The sequence below is a fragment of the Hypanus sabinus genome, chromosome 27 (genome assembly GCF_030144855.1).
Source record: "Hypanus sabinus isolate sHypSab1 chromosome 27, sHypSab1.hap1, whole genome shotgun sequence".
Classification (NCBI taxonomy): Eukaryota; Metazoa; Chordata; class Chondrichthyes; order Myliobatiformes; family Dasyatidae; genus Hypanus; species Hypanus sabinus.
In genome coordinates this window covers 2,447,242-2,469,072 of record NC_082732.1, presented here as the reverse complement: position 1 = coordinate 2,469,072, position 21,831 = coordinate 2,447,242, and the positions used below count along the sequence as shown (strand labels likewise).

General features: G+C 45.6%; 1 protein-coding gene across 1 annotated transcript in view; it reads left to right on the top strand.

Moving 5' to 3' along the window:
- LOC132381895 (proproteinase E-like) overlaps nucleotides 1-20,527 on the top strand; it is a 162,894-nt gene extending 142,367 nt beyond the window's left edge. The window contains exons 5-6 of the mRNA XM_059951606.1: nucleotides 19,955-20,107; nucleotides 20,432-20,527. Of these exons, the coding sequence (XP_059807589.1) occupies nucleotides 19,955-20,107; nucleotides 20,432-20,527 (249 nt within the window). The remainder of the gene's footprint in view (nucleotides 1-19,954; nucleotides 20,108-20,431) is intronic.
- The last annotated feature ends 1,304 nt before the right edge of the window (nucleotides 20,528-21,831 follow it).

Sequence of the window (21,831 nt, the reverse complement as noted above, 5' to 3'; positions counted from 1 at the left end):
GCCCAGAATCCTGCCATTAACCCTGTTCCTCCACACTGCCCAGAATCCTGCCATTAACCTTGTTCCTCCACACTGCCCAGAATCCTGCCATTAACCCTGTTCCTCCACACTGCCCAGAATCCTGCCATTAACCCTGTTCCTCCACACTGCCCAGAATCCTGCCATTAACCCTGTTCCTCCACACAGCCCAGAATCCTGCCATTAACCCTGTTTCTCCAGACTGCCCAGCATTCTGCCATTAAACCTGTTCCTCCACACTGCCCAGAATCCTGCCATTAACCCTGTTCCTCCACACAGCCCAGAATCCTGCCATTAACCCTGTTTCTCCAGACTGCCCAGCATTCTGCCATTAAACCTGTTCCTCCACACTGCCCAGAATCCTGCCATTAACCCTGTTCCTCCACACTGCCCAGAATCCTGCCATTAACCCTGTTCCTCCACACTGCCCAGAATCCTGCCATTAACCCTGTTCCTCCACACTGCCCAGAATCCTGCCATTAACCCTGTTCCTCCACACTGCCCAGAATCCTGCCGTTAACCCTGTTCCTCCACACTGCCCAGAATCCTGCCATTAACCCTGTTCCTCTACCCTGCCCAGAATCCTGCCATTAATCTTGTTCCTCCACACTGCCCAGAATCCTGCCATTAACCCTGTTCCTCCACACTGCCCAGAATCCTGCCATTAACCTTGTTCCTCCATACTGCCCAGAATCCTGCCATTAACCTTGTTCCTCCACACTGCCCAGAATCCTGCCATTAACCTTGTTCCTCCACACTGCCCAGAATCCTGCCATTAACCCTGTTCCTCCACACTGCCCAGAATCCTGCCATTAACCCTGTCCCTCCACACTGCCCAGAATCCTGCCATTAACCCTGTCCCTCCACACTGCCCAGAATTCTGCCATTAACCCTGTTCCTCCACCCTGCCCAGAATCCTGCCATTAACCCTGTTCCTCCTCCCTGCCCAGAACCCTGCCATTAACCCTGTTCCTCCACCCTGCCCAGAACCCTGCCATTAACCCTGTTCCTCCAGACTGCCCGAATCCTGCCATTAACCCTGTTCCTCCACCCTGCCCAGAATCCTGCCATTAACCCTGTTCCTGCACACTGCCCAGAATCCTGCCATTAACCCTGTTCCACCACACTGCCCAGAATCCTGCCATTCACCTTGTTCCTCCACACTGCCCAGAATCCTGCCATTAAACCTGTTCCTCCACACTGCCCAGAATCCTTCCATTCACCCTGTTCCTCCACACTGCCCAGAATCCTGCCATTAACCCTGTTCCACCACACTGCCCAGAATCCTGCTATTAACCCTGTTCCTAGACACTGCCCAGAATCCTGCCATTAACCCTGTTCCTCCACACTGCCCAGAATCCTGCCATTAACCCTGTTCTTCCACACTGCCCAGAATCCTGCCATTCACCCTGTATTATGCCTTCAAGTTTGACTTTCCAAAGTGAATCAATGGTCAGCCCAGCTCTGCATCCTATCAACGTCCCATTATAAACCATGATGATCTTCTACAATATACAGAATACCTCCAATGTTTGTGCCATCTGTAAAGCTACAAACCCTCCCTTCCACTTCTTCATCCAAGTCACTTACAAACATCACAAAGGGTAATTGAAGCAGAGTATGCATTAAGGACTTCCCCTACCTCCTCTGATTCCAGTCACATGCTTCCTCTTTTATACCTAACCCTAGTTAGCCTCCTGTTCTTCATTTACCTTTATAATGCCTTGGGGTTTTCCTTAATCTTACTTGCCAAGGCCTTCTAGTCCCCCTAACTCTATTCTTAAGCTCCTTCCTGGCTAGCATGGTTTCTTCACCATGACTCAATGGACAATCCATCCAAAACCCGATGCAAATGTCCCTAAATAATCTCCACAGTTCTGTTGTGCATTTGCCTAAGTACAACAGTCTCTAATTAGCTTGTAAGTTCCTGCCTAATAGCATTTTCCCAGATAAACACTTCCCTCTATCCTATCCCTGTCCATGGCTATGAGAAAGGTCAGGGAGTTGTGCTTACTGTCTCCGAAATGCTCACCCACCATCACCCGGGCAGGCTCACTGATGAAGGAAAGCTGATGAGTAAGCTGGGAAAACATAGTTTTATTGTTCGTAGGTTCCACGTCATCTCTGCATTTACCTGGGATAGATGGGGAAGCCAGTGTCTCAGTCAGGGCAGTACTCCCTGAAAACTGCCCCGAAGCAGTGAGCTCCCCTGTAATTGTCATAAATACTCCTGACACGCACTCTCATTGATCTCAAACTGTGTTGTAACTGCATCACAATCACTTAGGAAGTGATGACGGGCTGCCAAATGAACACTATTAATGCAGACTATTAACACCATTTCCCTCCTTCCCTTCCATCCCCACTATTAAAAGTTTGCCTTTGAATTACATGAATAATTATTTTAAAATATTTCTGTAGCTATGTCTTTTAACATCCCGCCATCTAAGCAGAGCAAAACTATAATTTGTAATATATTTTAAATTGTATAAGTAATTACATTTGTTACAGTTGAATTAAAAACACTTGTACACTTACTTGAACCATAACATTTGCCAAAATATTTGACAAGCAACTGAGAGCTAAAGCAAGAGAGAAAATAGGTTTCATGGTGAGCCACGATCCAAAGTTTAGCTTGAAATCTCCGTGAAAAGTTTATTCACGAAAAGTGCAATCTGGCAGCTTTTAAAGCTCTGGTTCATGGTGAAAAGTCACCTGATGTAAGACAATGAGTGTAAACATATATTACACTCCTTGCACTGTGACACCCACACATAAAATTTAATTGCCATCGGATAAGCTGTGTTCTCCTAATGCCATTAATCAATAACGAGATTTGTCACAGTTCCAACACGAGAGCACACCCCTGTGATGAAGAACTTGGTGCAAGAGGACTACAGGGAGTATAACAATGTTCTTGGAATAGATGTTAAGTGGGGATCTAATGACACACACCACTCAAGTTTCTCGTGGTAGGTTTTTTGCTTTTACAACTGAGAGGGTTTGCCAGAAGATCTTTTGCATTTTCCATCAGCCCCACATGGCCCCAACACCTATTCTAAACATCAGAGGTTCATGTGAAATGAGCACTGAGGGTTTCAGCATCACCTTGACTGCCACAGGACTAATAGAAGAATACTTTCCCAATAACGCTAAACTGCCATCTGACGTGGGATGTCAGCAATGACAGCCATCACTGCTTCCTCTGCAGCTGTGATATTTTTCCATCTCTCCCCTCCTTGATCCTCAGTCAGAATCAGAACCAGGTTTAATATCACTGGCATATAGAAACAAACATAATATAACACAATACAGGCCCTTCGGCCCACAAAGCTGTGCCAAACATGTCCTTACCTTAGAACTACCCAGGGTTACCCATAGCCCTCTATTTTCCTAAGCTCCTTGTAGCTGTCCAGGAGTCTCTGTCGCTTCCGCCTCCACCACCGCCACTGGCAGCCCATTTCATGCACTCTCCACTCTCTGCGTAAAAAACTTAACCCTGACATCTCCTCTGTACCTACTTCTAAGCACTTTTAAACTGTGTCTTCTCCTGTTAGCCATTTCAAAATTTGTTGTTAAGGGGCACATAATAATAAAAAACTGTAAATTACAGTTGGGGTCATATACTGTATCCAGTGCTCCCAGTGTGGCCTCCTGTATATTGGTGAGACCTGATGTAGATTGGGAGAATAACTTCACCGAGCACCTACTGCCAGAAGAAGTGGCATCTCCTGGTGATCACTCATTTTAATTCCACTTCCCATTCCCATTTTGATATATCTATTCATGGCCCCCTCCAATGTCGAGATGAAACCACACTCAGGTTGGAGGAGTAACATCTTATATTCTGTCTGGACAGCCTCCAACCTGATGGCATGAACATCGATTTCTCAAACTTCCAGAAATGCCTCCCCACCTTCACCATTTCCCATTCCCTTTTCCCTCTCACCTTATCTCCTTGCCCACCCATCTCCTCTCTCTGGTGCTTCCTCCCCCCCTTTTCTTTCTTCCATGGCCTTCTGTCAGACCCAAGCTTCTCCAGCCATGTATCTCCTTCACCAATCAACTTCCCAGCTCTTTTCTTCACCATTCTCCCTTCAGGTTTCACCATTCACCTTGTGTTCCTCTTTACCCTTCCCCCACCTTTTAAATCTACTCCTCAGCTTTTTTTCTCCAATCCTGCTGAATGGTCTCAGCCCAAAACGTACTCTTTTCCATAGATGCTTCCTGGCCTGTTGAGTTCCCCCTGCATTTTGTGTGTGTTGCTTGGATTTCCAGCATTTGCAGATTTTCTCTTGTTTGTGAAAAGTAGTGAGGTAGTGCTTATGGGATGGCAGTTCTAATCTGCACAGACTGTGGTCTTCCATTGAGGAAGTCGAGGATCCCATTGCAGAGGGACATACAGATGCCTAGATTTTGAAGCATTTTGATTGTAACTGCAGGAATGCTTGTATAAAACATTGAGCTGTAGTCAATAAACTGCAGCCTGGCATAATGCGTAAGTGTTAGCATTGTCCAGGTAATGCAAGGCTGCATGAAGAGCCAATCAGATCATGTTTGCTGCAGATCTGTTGTGGCAACAGGCAAATTGCAGTGGAGTCAGGTCCTTGCTGAGACAGGAGTTGATTCTAGTCATAGCCAATCTTCTCAAAGTATTTCATCACAGTAGATGTGAGTGCAACTGGATGATAATCGTTCTCTTCTTGAGCACTGGTATGATGTTTTTTTGAAGCATGTGGGAGCTTACAACTGTAGTAATGAGAGATTGAAAATGTCTTTGAACACACTCACCGACTGGTTGGCACAGCATTCCAGATACACCATTGGGGTGAGTCGCTAGCAAGGGTTCACCCGCTTTGAAAGACATTCTGTCATTGGCCTCTGAGACATAGATCACAGGCGCACCAGCTGCTGCAGGGATCCTCATTGCCATAGTCTTATTCTCCCTCTCGAAGTGAGAAACCACTGCCATGATACTAAGTTTCTCTTTGTAGGAAGTAATGTCCTGCAAACCCTTCCAGAGTTGATGCGCGTCCGATTCTGCTACTAACCTCAATCAGAATTGCCTTTTTTTTTTGCTTTTGAGATAATTCTCTGCAAGTCGTACCTGGCCTTTTTGTATATCAGCACCCTTGAATGCCACAAATCTAGCCCTCAGCAGAATATGACTGTCCTGGTTCATCCACAGCTTTTGATTGAAGTACAGTATGTTCTCGTAGGCACACACATATCCCTACAGGGTTTCATGAAGTCAGTGACAACTGTGATGTATTCATTCAGACTTGAAGATGAATCCCCTGATTACAGTCCAGTAAACTGGCTCAGATCAGTCCTCTAAGTGCTGCTGTGCTTCCCTTGTCCATACCTCCTTGGTCCTCACTGCTGCTGTTGCCATCATCAGTCAGGGAGTAGAAGTACAGCCAGGTGATCAGACTTTCCAATGTGAGGGTGTGGGATGGCTTGGGTAAGTGTTCTTGATGATGATATAACAGTTGTCCGGTGTGTTGGCTCCTCTGGTTCCATAAGTGATAAGTTGGTAATAATTATTTAAACTTTTTCAAGCTGCCTTGATTAAGATCCCCCCAGAATGATGGGGGAGGCATTAAAGTGCACTGTTTTATGGCTGTTGATGACATCACTCAGCTTGTCTGAATTCTAGGGCCTGAAGTGGGATGTACACCATTGCCAAGGTGATAGCTGAAAACTCCTGCGGCAAATAATCTGGGTGACACTTGATCATGAGATGTTCCGGGTCAGGTGAACAGGACTGGGACAGAGCCATGAGGAATTAATCATAAAGTATACTCCACCTCCCCTACCTTTGAAAGACTCAGCAGTAGACCTTAAGACCATAAGATACAGGAGCTGAAGTAGGCCATTTGCCATTCAATCATGGGCTGATCCAATTCTTCCAGTCATCTCCACTCCCCTGCCTTCTCCCCGTACCCTTTGATGCCTTGGCTAATCAAGAACTTGTCTATCTCTGCCTTAAATACACCCAATGACTTGGCCTCCACAGCTGCTCGTGGCAACAAATTGCACAGATTTACCACCCTCTGACTAAAGTAATTTCTCTGCATCTCAGTTCTAAATGGAGGCCCTTCAATCCTGAAGTCATGCACTCTTGTCCTAGACTCCCCTACTATGGGAAATAACTTTGCCATATCTAATCTGTTCAGGCCTTTTAACATTTGGAATGTTTCTATGAGATCCCCCCCTCATTCTCCTGAACTCCAGAGAATACAGCCCAAGAGCTGCCAGATGTTCCTCATACAGTAACTCTTTCATTCCCCCCTCCCCACCAGCGCTAATGCTAAGGAGGTGCTCTGTGAACTGTACAGGGCTATTAGCGAACTGCAGAACGCACACCCTGATGATCTGTTTATTGTCGCCGGTGATTTTAACCAAGCGAACCTTAACTCAGTGCTCCCTAAATTCCATCAGTATGTGGACTTTGCAACAAGGGAGGAGAATGCATTGGACAAACATCCCCGACGCGTACTGGGCAGAGCCCCGCCCACACCTTGGATACTCAGACCACGTCTCTGTTATGTTAATCCCAGCATACAGACCACTCGTCAGGCGCTCCAGACCAGTTCAGAAGCAGGTGAAAACCTGGCCAGCAGGAGCCATCTCTGCTCTTCAAGACTGCTTGGAGCACACTGACTGGCACATGTTCAGGGAGGCTGCAACCGATGGCTGTTTCTATGTTTCTATGATGGCGACTCTACCAGCTTAGAGGAGTACACAGCATCAGTGACCAGCTACATCAGCAAGTGCATTAATGATGTTACTCTGTCCAAGACCATCACTATACGCACTAACCAGAAGCCATGGATGACCGCGGAGGTGCGTGCGCTGCTGAGGACCCGTGACTCGGCCTTCAGAGCAGGTGACAAGGCAGCCCTAACAACAACAAGGGCCAAACTGTCCCGGGTCATCAGAGAGGCAAAGTGTGCACACGCCCAGCAAATCCGCAGCCTCTTCCAGGATAGCGGCGCATGTGGAAGGGCATCCAGGACATCACCAATTACAGGACAACATCACCTGACTGTGCAGGTGATGCCTCCCTCCCAGATGCACTGAGTAACTTCTACGCCCATTTTGAGATGGAAAATGACGTGGCGGCGAGTAAGTCCACCCCTCCTACAAATGACTAGGAGTTGTGTCTCACTGTGGCCGATATGAGAAGAACCCTGTGCAGGGTCAACCCATGGAAGGCTGCTGGACCAGACAACATTCCTGGTAGAGTGCTTAGAGGATGTGCAGACCAGCTAGCAGATGCTCTCACTGACATCTTCAACATCTCCCTGAGCAACGCCACTGTTCCAACATGCTTCAAGGCCGCCACCATCGTCCCCGTGTTGAAGAAATCTTCAGTGTCTAAGTGACTACCGTCCCGTTGCACTCACATCCATTATCATGAAGTGTTTCGAGAGGCTCGTTATGAGGCATATCAAGACCCTGCTGCCCCCCTCACTGGACCCCCTGCAGTTCGTGTATCATCCCAACTGCTCAAAAGACGAACTCATTGCCATCACCCTCCACCTGGCCCTAGCCCACCTGGACAAAAAAGACACATACGTTTGAATGCTGTTCACGGACTTCAGTTCAGTATTCAACACAATCATCCCTCTGAAACGGATTGTAAAGCTGAGCCTAGTGGGCCTGAACACCTCCCTCTGCAACTGGATCCTGGACTTCTTGACTGGGAGACCTCAGTCAGTCTGGATCGGGAATAGCATCTCCAACACCATCACACTGAGCACGGGGCACCCCCAGGATTGTGTGCTCAGTCCACTGCTGTTCACTCTGCTGACCCACAACTATGCTGCAATGCACAGCTCGAATCACATCATCAAGTTCACCGATGACACGACCGTGGTGGGTCTCATCAGTAAGAATGACGAGTCAGCTTACAGAGAGGTGGTGCAGCGGCTAACGGACTGATGCAGAGCCAACAACCTGTCTCTGAATGTGAACAAAACAAAAGAGGTGTTTGTTGACTTCAGGAGGGCACGGAGCAACCACTCCCCGCTGAACATTGACGGTTCCTCGGTAGAGGTTGTTAAAAGCACCAAATTTCTTGGTGTTCACCTGACGGAGAATCTCACCTCGTCCCTCAACACCACCTCCATAGCAATGAAAGACCAGCAGCATCTCTATTTTCTGTGAAGGCTGAGGAAAGTCCACCTCCCATCCCCCATCCTCATCACATCCTACAGGGGTTATATTGAGAGTATCCTGAGCAGCTGCATCACTGCCTGGTTCTGAAATTGCACCGTCTCAGATCGCAAGACCCTGCAGCGGATAGTGAGGTCAGCTGAGAAGATCATTGGGGTCTCTCTTCCTGCCATTATTGACATTTTCACTACACGCTGCATCCGCAAAGCAAACAGCATTTTGCACCCCTCACGCACCCCTCATACAAACTCTTCTCCCTCCTGCCGTCTGGAAAAAGGCACCGAAGCGTTCGGGTCCTCACAACCAGACTACGTAACAGTTTCTTCCCCCAAGCTATCAGACTCCTCAATACCCAGAGCCTGGACTGACACCTTACTGCTCTTTTGGCTTGTTTATTATTTATTATAATGCCTGCACTGTTTTGTGCACTTTATCCAGTCCTGGGTAGGTCTGTAGTCTAGTGTAGTTTTTTTCTGTGTTGTTTTTTACGTAGTTCAGTCTGGTTTTTGTACTGTATAACACCATGATCCTGAAAAACATTCTCATTTTTACTATGTACTGTACCAGCAGTTATGGTCGAAATGACAATAAAAGTGACTTGACTTGACTTGATTCCTGGAATGATTCTCGTGAATCTTCTCTGAACCCTCTCCAATGTCAGTGTATCCTTTCTAAAATAAGAAGCCCAAAACTGCACACAGTACTCCAAGTGTGGTCTCCCCAGTGCCTTATAGACCCTCAATATCACATCCCTGCTCTTATATTTTATACCTCTAGAAATGATACTAAATTGCCTCCCCTTCTGCACTACCGACTCAACCTGGATGTTAATCTTTAGGGTATCCTGCACAAGGACTCCCGTCCCTTTGCATCCCTGCATTTTGAATTCTCTCCCCATCTAAATAAGAGTCTGCCCGTTTATTTCTTCCACCAAAATCCCTCCGGTACAGCAATCCTGCACTGAGGTTTTCAACTTTATTTTCTGGAGACTGTAGGTTTGCCAGCAGACTAGTTGATAATGGAAGTTGGAACCATCTTCTTCTTGAGCGAACTTTTAATATAACCATATATAACCATATAACAATTACAGCACGGAAACAGGCCATCTCAGCCCTTCTAGTCTGTGCCGAACGCTTACTTTCACCTAGTCCCACCGACCTGCACTCAGCCCATAACCCTCCAGTCCGTTCCTGTCCATATACCTATCCAATTTTCTTTTAAATTACAAAATCGAACTGCCCCTACCACTTCTACCAGAAGCTCATTCCACACAGCTACCATTCTCTGAGTAAAGAAGTTCCCCCTTATGTTACCCTTAAACTTTTGCCCCCTAACTCTCAACTCATGTCCTCTTGTTTGAATCTCCCTTATTCTCAATGGAAAAAGCCTATCCATGTCAACTCTATCTATCCCCCTCATAATTTTAAATACCTCTATCAAGTCCCCTCTCAACCTTCTATGCTCCAAAGAATAAAGACCTAACTTGTTCAGCCTTTCCCTGTAACTTAGGTGCTGAAACCCAGGTAACATTCTAGTAAATCTTCTCTGTACTCTCTCTATTTTGTTGATATCTTTCCTATAATTTGGTGACCAGAACTGTACACAATACTCCAAATATGGCCTTACCAATGCCTTGTACAATTTTAACATTACATCCCAACTCCATACGCAATGCTCCGATTTATAAAGGCCAGCATACCAAAAGCTTTCTTCACCACCCTATCCACATGAAATTCCACCTTCAGGGAACTATGCACCATTATTCCTAGCACGGTATCCTCTCTTCCGCTGTCTTAAAGGTGAACCGCACTTGCAACCAGAAACCACTGTTCAAGATTCATGAATACTTGGAGTAATGATGGATCTTTTTGAACATTTTAAAATTGTGTTGCTTACTGTATTGTCTATGTTTGTAGCTGTATTAGTTTAAAATGGGAACATTTGGTGATTTTCATTGGAGGGACTCACACGAATCATGTTCTTAATGTTATCCCAGAAGTGTCTTATCCTTCCCACTTTCATGTTTTCTTTTCCCAAGTTTTGTGTACACTATTCAACTTGCCATACGTGTTTGGCAGAATGAGAATCAGAATCAGGTTTATTATCACCAGCATGTGATATTAACTTAGCAGCAGCAGTTCAATGCAATGCATAATATAGAAAAAAATTAATTAATAAATTAATAAATAAATTAGAGTGCAAACTAGAGGAAATCTGCAGATGCTGGAAGTTCAAGCAACACACACAAAATGCTGGTGGAACGCAGCAGGACAGGCAGCATCTATAGGGACAAGCATTATTGATGTTTCGGGCCAAGACCCTTTGTCAGGACTAACTGAAGGGAAAGATAGTAAGAGATTTGAAAGTAGTGGGGGGAGGGGAAATGCGAAATGATAGGAGAAGACCAGAGGGGGTGGAGTGAAGCTGAGAGCCGGAAAGGTTATTGGCAAAAGGGATACATAGCTGGAGAAGGGAAAGGATCATGGCACAGAAGGCCTAGTGAGAAAGAAAGGGGGAGGGGAGCACCAGAGGGAGATGGAGAACAGGCAGAGTGATGGGCAGAGAGAGAGAGAAAAAAAGAGGCCTCCCGTCCCATGATCCTTTCCCTTCTCCAGCTCTGTATCCCTTTTGCCAATAACCTTTCCGGCTCTCAGCTTCACCCCACCCCCTCCGGTCTTCTCCTATCATTTTGCATTTCCCCTTCCCCCTCCTACTTTCAAATCTCTTAATATCTTTCCTTTCAGTTAGTCCTGACGAAGGGTCTCAGCCCGAAACGTTGACAGTGCTTCTTCCTATAGATGGTGCCTCGCCTGCTGCGTTCCACCAGCATCTTGTATGTGTTGTTTGAGTAAATTACAGTATTCAATTACATAAATGACATAACTAAATGAATTGCATAGGAACATTCAGCTAGCTTGCCACCTCCTGAAAGTGCCCCAGTCACTCCCTCAACCTCTGCATTTCACCGTCTGAGGTTGAAGCCATCTCAAAATCTAAGAACTGCTAAGTAATTACTCCGAAGTGACCATGATTGGGAAGTGGAAGTGCGAGGGCCACAGATCCACAAAGACTTTATGACTTTTCTAATTTGTACCCCTCCCTGAGGCACTGTGAGGATCGGTGGAGGTGGCTCTATTAGGCAGATGAACTGGAAAAATTGCAGCCAGTACATAACTGAATCCATAGATGAAATATATTATACTTCAGAATAATATGGTGAGTAGAAATTCGGTCTCAGGAAAGTCACCATGTGTTAGTTTGTGTTGGAGAAAAAGGGCATCACAGGTGGCAGTTGTTGGCACTGCCACTGTAGTCACAAGGGCCTGTTGGAGCCATAGAGGTGAGTAAATGATCACCAGAGTCCTCACTCAATGAACTAGGATTAGAAAAAGTCTCTTGTCAGTGGAAGCATGTGGTCAGATTGAGGCAATAACAGTTAACCCCCACTTCACAGGGTGCACACTTCCCCTATTTCCTATCTCTCATCGATCCCCACAAGGCTGTTAAACTCCAGATGGCGCAGTGATTAAGCCAGGCGATGACGTTGAACCTCGGCCGATAAGGTAACATGAGAAGCAATAAATGCTGCAATAAATTTTTTCCAGTGGTGACAGATTCTTAATAATGCTTAATCCTACAACAATTGATAAGGTGCTCTTAAACGTCTTGTGCTGATCATGTGGCCAATCGAGACATCAGAAGTTTGGACAGGAGAGGATTTCAACCAGATCCACCACCTGAGGATAAAAGGCAGGAGTGGGTCGCAGCAGTGTAATAGAAACATAGAAAACATACAGCACAATACAGGCCCTTTGGCCCACAAAGTTGTGCCAAACATGTCCCTACCTTAGAAAGTACTAGGGGAAAGTACTAGAAAGTACATAGCCCTCTACTTTTCTAACCTTCATGTACCTATCCAAAAGTCTCTTAAAAGACCCTATCGTATCCACCTCCACCACCGTTGCCGGCAGCACATTCCACGCACTCACCACTCTCTGCGTAAAAAACTTATCCCTGACATCTCCTCTGTACCTACTCCCCAGCACCTTAAACCTGTGCCCTCTTGTGGCAGCCATTTCAGCCCTGGGAAAAAGCCTCTGACTATCTACACAATCAATGCCTCTCGTCGTCTTATACACCTCTATCAGGTCACTTCTCATCCTCCGTTGCTCCAAGGATAAAAAGCCGAGTTCATTCAACCTTTTTTCATAAAGCACTCTCCCCAATCCAGGCAACATCCTTGTAAATCTCCTCTGCACCCTTTCTATGGTTTCCACATCCTTCCTGTAGTGAGTCTACCAGAACTGAGCAGAGTACTCCAAGTGGGGTCTGACCAAGGTCCTATATAGAGCTCTGACCAGTAACCAGTCAGCATTTGGGATTTGGGGTTTGGGATTGCTCAGTAAGAACAAATTAAAGGAAGGCAGGGCAAGTGTAGTGGCCTTCATCAGAGTGGTGATCTTAAGGTTTTAGCTCTTTGAAGCTTCAGCAAAGAGACTTCACTCAGAGAAAGCAAAAGAAAGAAAAGTGCAAATTCTTCCTTCTCTTTTTTTATATCTGCTCAGCTGGGACAGTAGGGATGGCAGGCAGGATAGTGGAATGCTCCTCTTGTGGGATGTGGGAAGGTAGGGAGACCTGCAGCTTGAGCTGGAACTGGATGAACTCCGAATCATTTGGAGAGTGAGGAAGTGATACAGAGGACATATAAAGAGGTAGTTACACTGAAGGTGCAGGACCCTGGAGACTGTATCAACAGCCTATCCTCACTACACATTGCCTCCATTAGTAAACCAGCTACTTCATCTTCAGCTGAAGCACTCGCAGTTCAGGACACCTAGTGGCATCATGCTTAACCTTTAGATTTCTGACTTTGTCGGAGGTCTTACCAACATCTGTCTCCACAACTTCTCCACTAACCGTTCAGGCACTGGTTCCCATCCCCCATCTAACCCTTGCCATGCAGCACTAAGAAGCCTTCCTGCTCGGATATTAGTCCCCTTCCATTTCAGGTGCAAACCGTTCCTTCTGTACAGGTCCCACTGTCCCTAGAAGAGAACCTAATGGTGCAAAGATCTTTTACCCTCCCTCCTACTCCAACTCCTTACCCATGTGCTAAACTGTATAACCTTCCAAGTTCTGTCCTCACTAGCACACGGCATGGGTAGCAATCCTGAAGTCACAACCCTGGAGGTCCTGCCCTTTAACTTAGCACCTAACTCCCTGAACTCTCTCTGCAGAGCCTCATCACTCATCCTACCCGTGTCATTGGTACCTACATGGACCACGACTTCTGGCTGTTCACCCTCCCACTTATGAAAGCTTAGGACTTAATCTCAGATATGCTGGGTCTGGGAGACAAGATATCACCCGGGAATCTTGTTCTTGCCCTCAGAACCTCCTGTCCGTTCCTCTAACAAATCTCCTCTCACCACACCTCTTACCCCTTCCCTTCTGAGTCACAGAGGCAGACTAGGTTCCAGAGACCCAACCAATGTGACTTTCCTCTGCTAGGTCACTCCGTGCCAGTGTCCAAAGTGATATGCTTGTTGTTGAGGGGATGGCCTCTTGTCCCAGAGGTAGAAGGTGGTTCTGATGGAGAATCTTGACAAGCCCATTTCCATCCTCTGGTTTCACCTGGAAAACTGATACACTTGGCATCTGACTCTCCACTACATAGGGCGTAGCTGTCCAGCAGTCAGCCAACTTATGCTTCCCAGGTAGCCCCAAGTTCATTATGAGGACTTGGTCTCCCAGCATGAATTGGGAGAACCTAACTTTTTGATCATACCTCCTCTTATTTCCTTGATTCTGCTTGGCAGCCAAAACCTCAGCTAATTCATAAGCCTTTCTCAGCTCCCTTCTCCATATCACACCATTCAGGCAGGCTAGAGTGTCCTTGATTCTCGAGACTGTATACTGGTCAGGGACTGTATGCCTGTTCAGAATCCGATAGTCCACTCATATCCCTATATTCCCATTCTTCTTCCTGGCCATTACTATTGGAGACGCATAAGGGCTTCTGGACTCAGTGATGTTCCCAGCTTTCTTCAGCTTCTACAAATGTTGTTGAACTTCCTCCACCTTTGTAGGTGCCAGTAGCCACAACCTTTTTCTGAACGACGTGTCCTCTGTAACCTGGATGGTGTGGTGAGTGCTCTTGGAACAACCCACATCAAACTTATCATTAGAAAAGACATCTTCCAGCTTCAACATTTTCTCTATCAACCTCTCCTTCCAACCTCCAGGTACCAGGGAGTCTCCAAAATTGACTGACTTGGCAGTCACCTTTCCTCTTTTCGGAGAGAGGTTCTCCCCGGCTCGTCTCACAGGGACACTAGACATTACTGTCAGTGGGAAGAAGTGCACCTTTGGCAACCATCACCTGAGGGTAACCTCCCACTCCGAAGTGTTCCTGACACTCACTCTCATCCTGTTCATTTGTACAACCGAGGGCTTCTGAAGTTTGCGCCTCACTGATACCCCAGCAGGTAAGCATGACTCCATTTCATGGTCTTCTGGAGCATCCACCAAGAGGCTTTCCATAGAACCATAGAACATTACAACACAGAAACAAGACTTTTGGTCCTTTTGGCTGTGTTGAACCATTTTTCTTCCTAGTCCCACTGACCAGCACCAGGCCCAAATCCCTCCATATCCCTCTCATCCATGCACCTGTCCAAGTTTTTCTTATATGTTAAAAGTGAGCCCGCATTTACAACTTCATCTGGCAGCTCATTCCACACTCCACTACTCTCTGTGTGAAGAAGCCCCCCCCAATGTTCCCTTTAAACTTTTCCCCCTTCACCCTTAACCCATGTTCTCTGGTTTTTTTTCTCCCCTAGCCTCAGTGGAAAAAGCCTGCTTGCATTCACTCTATCTATACCCATCATAATTTTATATATCTCTGTCAAGTCTCCCCTCATTCTTCTACACTCCAGGCAATAAAGTCCTAACCTATTCAACCTTTCTCTGTAACTGTTTCTCAAGTCCTGGCAACATCCTTGTAAACCTTCTCTGTACTCTTTCAACCATATTAATATCCTTCCTGTAATTAGGTGACCAAAACTGCTCACAATACTCCAAATTCGGCCTCACCAATGCCTTATACAACCTCACCATAACATTCCAATTCTTATACTCAACACTTTGATTTATAAAGGCCAATATAATGTGTTTACAAAGTACCAATTATCTCAAGATTGTTACCAGTGCCACGTGCAGGTGGGTTTAGAAATAATAAGACATCACAGATCAACATGTGGCTGAGGACATGGTGCAGGAGAGAGGGCTTCAGATTTATAGGTAATTGGGCAGTTTTCAAGGGAAGGTGGGGCCTGTTCCAACGGGACAGTTTACATCTGAACTGGAGAGGGACAAATATTCTTGCAGGTAGGATTGCTAGAGAGGCTCCAGTGGATTTAAACTAGATAAAAGGGGTAGGGGAACCAGAGTGTAGGAACAGATGTATAGCAGAAGGAAGAAAAACAAGATCGTAAAGTTGTTTGCACCGTTAGAGATAAGCAGAGAGGAAGAGGTGGAGGATTTCTTAAATGCATTTATTTTAATGCTAGGATCATTGTAAGAAAGGTGGACGAGCATAGAGCATGGATTGATAGCTGGAAATATGATGTAGCTATTAGTGAAATATGGTTGCAGGACGGGTATGATTGGCAAATAAATATTCCTGGATTTCGTTGCTGCAGGTGTGATAGAATTGGAGGGATAAGAGGGGGAGGTGTTGCGTTGCTTATCAGAGAAAATATTACAATGGTACTCTGGCAGGATAGATTAGAGGGCTTGTCTAGGGAGGCTATATAGGTGGAATTGAGGAATGGGAAAGGTGTAGTAACATATTATAGACCACCTAATGGGGAACGAGAATTGGAGGAGCAGATTTGCAAGGAGATAGCAGATATTTGTAATAAGCACAGGGTTGAGATTGTGGGAGATTTTAATTTTCCACACATAGACTGGGAAGGCCATACTGTAAAACGGATGGATGGTTTGGAGTTTGTAAAATGTGTGCAGGATAGTTTTTTGCAGCAATACATAGAGGTACCAACTAGAGAAGGGGCAGTGTTGGATCTCCTTTTAGGGAATGAGATATGTCAGGTGACAGCGGTATGTGTTGGGGAGCACTTTGGGTCCAGTGATCACAGTGCCATTAGTTTCAATATAATTATGGAGAAGGATAGGACTGGAGCCAGGTTTGAGATTTTCAATTGTAGAAAGGCTAACTTTGAGGAGATGCGAAAGGATTTAGAAGGAGTGGATTGGAACAATTTGTTTTCTGGGAAGGAGGTAATAGAGAAGTGGAGGTCATTAAAGGTGAAATTTTGAGAGTACAGAATCTTTATGTTCCTGTTAGGTTGAAAGGAAAGGTTAAAAGTTTGAGAGAGCAATGGTTTTCAAGGGACATTGGAAACTGAAAAAAGAGAGAGATCTACAATAAATATAGGCAGCATGGAGTAAATGAGGTGCTCGGGATATTGATATTGAATTGAAGGATATTGAATTGTGTAAGGTAGGGGAGACAAGTAGGGAAGTTATGGAAATGATGATGATTGAAGAAGAAGTACTGGCGCTTTTAAGGAATATACAAGTGGATAAATCTCTAGGTCCTGACAGGATATTCCCTAGGACCTTGAGGGAAGTTAGTGTAGAAATAGCAGGGGCTCTGACAGAAATACTTCAACTGTCATTAGAAACGGGGATGGTGCTGGAGGATTGGCGTTTTGCTCATCTTGTTCCATTGTTTAAAAAGGGTTCTAAGAGTAAACCTGGCAATTATAGGCCTGTCAGTTTGATGTCAGTGGTGAGTAATTTAATGGAAAGTATTCTTAGAAATGATATATATAATTATCTGGATAGACAGGGTCTGATTAGGAACAGTCAACATGGATTTGTGTGTGGAAGGTCATGTTTGACAAATCTTATTGAATTTTTTGAAGAGGTTACTAGGAAAGTTGATGATGGTAAAGCAATGGATGTTGTCTATCTGGACTTCAGTAAGGTCTTTGACAAGATTCTGCATGGAAGGTTAGTTAGGAAGGTTCAATCGTTAGGTGTTAATATTGAAGTAGTAAAATGGATTCAACAGTGGCTGGATGGGAGATGCCAGAGAGTAGTGGTGGATAACTGTTTGTCAGGTTGGAAGCCAGTGACTAGTGGTGTGCCTCAGGGATCTGAATTGGGTCCAATGTTGGTTGTCATATACATTAATGATCTGGATGATGGGGTGGTAAATTGGATTAGTAAGTATGCAGATGATACTAAGATAGGTGGCATTGTGGATAATGAAATAGGTTTTCAAAGCTTGCAGAAAGATTTAGGCCAGTTAGAAGAGTGGGCTGAATGATGGCAGATGGAGTTTAATGCTGATAAGTGTGAGGTGCTACATTTTGGTAGGAATAATCAAAATAGGACATACATGGTAATTGGTAGGGCATTGAAGAATGCAGTAGAACAGAGTGATCTAGGAATAATGGCGCACAGTTCCCTGAAGGTGGAATCCTATGTGGATAGGGTGCTGAAGAAAGCTTTTGGTATACTGGCCTTTATAAATCAGAGCATTGAGTATAGGAGTTGGGATGTAATGTTAGGAAAGAATTATAGGAAAGAAGTCAATGAAATAGAGAGAATACAGAGAAGATTTACTAGAACATTACCTGGGTTTCAGCAACTAAGTTACAGAGAAAGGTCGAACAAGTTAGGTCTTTATTCATTGGAGCGTAGAAGGTTGAGGTGAGACTTGATAGAGGTATTTGAAATTATGAGGGTGATAGATAGAGTTGACGTGGATAGGCTTTTCCCATCAAGAGTAGGGGAGATTCAAACAAGAGGACATGAGTTGAGAATTAAGGGGTGAAAGTTTAGGGGCAACACAAGAAGAAACTTCTTTACTCAGAGTATGGTAGCTGTGTGGAACGAGCCTCCAGTAGAAGTGGTAGAGGCAGGTTCGATTTTGTCATTAAAAAAAATTGGATAGGTATATGGACAGGAAAGGAATGGAGGGTTGAGGGCAGGTCGGTGGGACTAGGTGAGAGTAAATATTTGGCATGGACTAGAAGGGCTGAGATGGCCTGTTTCCGTGCTGTAATTGTTATATGGTTATATGGTTACCAAAAGCTGTCTTTGCTACCCTATCTACCTGTGATGCCACTTTTAGGGAATTTTGTATCTGTATTCCTAGATCCCTCTGTTCTTCTACACTCGTCAGTGCCCTACCATTTACCTTGTATGTTCTATCTTGGTTTGTCCTTCCAAAGTGCAATACCTCACACTTATCTGTATTAAACTCCATCTGCCATTTTTCAGCCCATTTTTTTCCAGCTGGTTCAGATCCCTCTGCAAGCTTTGAAAACCTTCCTCACTGTCCACTACACCTCCAATCTTTGTATCATCAACAAATCTGCTGATCCAATTTACCACATTATCATCCATATCATTGATATAGATGACAAACAGCATTTCTTGGAAATTTGGGGATTCTCATCACTCTTGCTACTTCTCCAGGCTGTAACCTGACTGCCTTTGACTGGGTGAACCACACAGTCCATCATTTCTGCTCATCATCCAGCCTTGTGTAGCCACGCACTTCCTCAAAAGCAGCTTGGAACACAAGGTGAATGGGCGATGTTTTCAGAAAGCTCTCTCCAACTTTCTCCTTACAGGCTCCCTCTAGCCTCCTCACAATAGAAGTATCTGTCTCATACTCCTCTTCCCCTTTAGAGGTGGGCTTCATTCCTGAGAACAGGCTGAGCCTATGATAGCTGGGACTTTGAACCTGGAGATTTTGCCATTTATTTGCCAGAGAAGCAGGGGCCGCTACCAACTCAGAATGCTCAGCCCTCGCTGAGGACTTATTAGACATTCTACATCAGACCACTCCTTCCCCTCGCTCTGCAGAAACAAGAGCAACTTGTCTTTAAAGTCTCTGCCCCCAGCTACGGGAAAGTTGTCTTCCAATTCGGCACCCTCGTCTGCAGTCCCCTCTTCCCGGAAAGTATGGACATGGCCCCCCCTCTCCCAGTTCCACTGCCATTACGTCAACGCTAGTCTGAAATAGAAGAAAGTCTTTGCTCGCCATTTTATCAAACCTCCACTCCATCCCTGCAGCATCCATAGCCACGTATTGTAATCACTTTACAAAACCAATAGTTTAACCCAGACTTTAACACACAACCCACTGGATCAATGCTCAGGACAATCACACAGTATCCAGCTAAATTGATCCCGGGTGAGCCTCCACAATGAAACACCCTGGTTTCCTTGGCTGTGTAAGTCTAAGGAAGACAGCCTCCATACTCGTGAGATTGCACTTGATCCCACCCCAAAGCCTGGTTTGTATGGATGCTGTGGCATTTGCTGCCCAGTTACAAGTTAATGCCATGAGAAAACAGGCAGTAACTGCATATGATTAAAATAATTATATTTATGAATCTTAACTAAAAAGTTAGTAAAGAATAGCAAAAAGGAAAGGGCCCATTCTAATTGAACAGTCTAATGTGCACAAGTTGGAGCTCATCTTGAACTTCCCTGTCACTCATACGCTGGGCCCTCGGTCAACGTGAAAGCACACACCACCTTCCAAATGTTGCTCACAATGGTTCTCTCACTGGAACGTAAACTACAACCGGTTCTCCCCAGCATCTTCTCTATTCATCTCCGCTCGAACCAAAAAAACCCCAAGCCCAACCTTAGTGTGTGTCCTAAAGACCTCTGAGACTGTGAGTATGTTTTTATTTACAAGGGCATGCACAGGTCACCGCTACAGCGGCCGTACGAGGGACCCTTCAAGGTGATCCGGCACAACGGATCTACGTGTGGCATGGAGGTGGGTGGCCAGGAAGAGACTTTTACAGTGGACCACCTCAAACCGGTGCACTTGGACATTGAGCAACCAGTGAGGATACCCGCACCGTGCAGGCGAGGCCAGTCATCCAGGCAAGCCACATAGACGGGGGGCTCCACTCCCCCAGTGGACATTTCTGGGGGGGGGGGTGGTGGTGCAGCCGTCCGCACACACGAGACTTGAACCGCCATCGGGTGCGGGTGCCTCAGGCAGATACACCGCCCGTTCAGGGTGGACCTTCTGGGGACGGTCTGACATTACGTCCACCCCGATGGTCGCAGGGACCCATGGGAGGGGGGATTTAAGTGCGCGAGTTTGAATCAGTAATGTCATTCCGAGTTCAGCTCTCTCTACCTCCATGTGTTCCTTTTGTAGTGCTTTGCGGGCCACTTCAAGATTAAGATTAAGATTAAGGGAAGCCTGGACTGCCATGTGGTTGTTGAGAATATGGGATGGGGGGTCCTGGAGTGACTCTATCTAATAGAGGGATGGGTGTTTTAGGGGCCTATTGTCCCAAACATGATCAATTACACCCTGAGGATGGTACTAACTCCCCCCAAGGATATTGTATCCTTACAGGATCAGGTGGCAGCAGCAGTTAGGTACCCTTCCCCCCTTGAGTGGGATTTAAAGCACTGGGTGGGATGAACACAGTCGAGGAAGGGACCAGTGGGCTCTAATTACTGGCTTTTCCAGCAATAGAGATAGCTCGCCATAGGATTCTGAACTAACACTTGTCATGATGGGGCATTTGGTTATGGCAGCGGCTCTCCACTTGAAAGGAGTAGTGCTGTCTTTAATGGGACCAGGGGTCAAACATCCTCTAAATGCAGCCATTCAGTCATTGTAGGGATTGGGGTAGATAGAAGTAGGTACACGCAGCCGGGCATGGAAGTTGGATAAGCAGACAGGGAATGGGAAGGGGAGGGATCCTGCATGATTCATAAGGAAATGCTTTTGACATTGCTTAGAGCTGGAGTCTGGAAGGAGCAGGTTCCCACTCTCACCCTCTATGCATTGTGGAGGGAGCACCAGCAGGGGAAGAGAGGTTAAGGGGGTGTTAAGGGGAAAGGGTAAATCTTCAAGCCGGATAAAGGCTCCCTTTGTCTGCTGGATTCTTGGCATTCTGTTCAGGATTCCCCATATCTCTTGCTGGAGAGTCTTCAAAAGGTGGGCCTTCAGTGTCAGTGGTTGGGTACCTCATACCTGTTGGGAGAGCGTAATTTTGGCTTGCACCCCTTCTCCTTACAATTAAGCATGAATAGTTTGAGTTCGGAGAAATTTGGGTGAGGTGTTGTCACACGTGAGTTTATAAGTGTCAGTACAAAGTCAGTCTTGTGCTGCTAAATCTGTATTGGAAGAGTTTTTGAATTAATTCTAATTCCAGAGGAAGAGACCCATTGAAATACTTTGCTACTGAGGAGTGCAGTAGAACAGAGGGATCTGGGAATACAGATACAAAATTCCCTAAAAGTGGAGTCACAAGCAGATAGGGTTGTAAAGAGAGCTTTTGTACATTGGCCTTTATAAATCAAAGTATTGAGCATGAGTTAGAATGTTATGGTGAGGCTATATAAGGCATTGTTGAGGCCAATTTTGGAGTATCATGTGTAGTTTTGGTCACCAAATTACAGGAAGGATATTAATAAGTTTGAAAGAGTGCAGAGAAGGTTTACAAGGACGTTGTCGGGACTTGTGAAACTGAGTTACAGAGAAAGGTTGAATAGGTTAGGACATTATTCTCTGGAGCGTAGAAGAATGAGGAGAGATTTGAT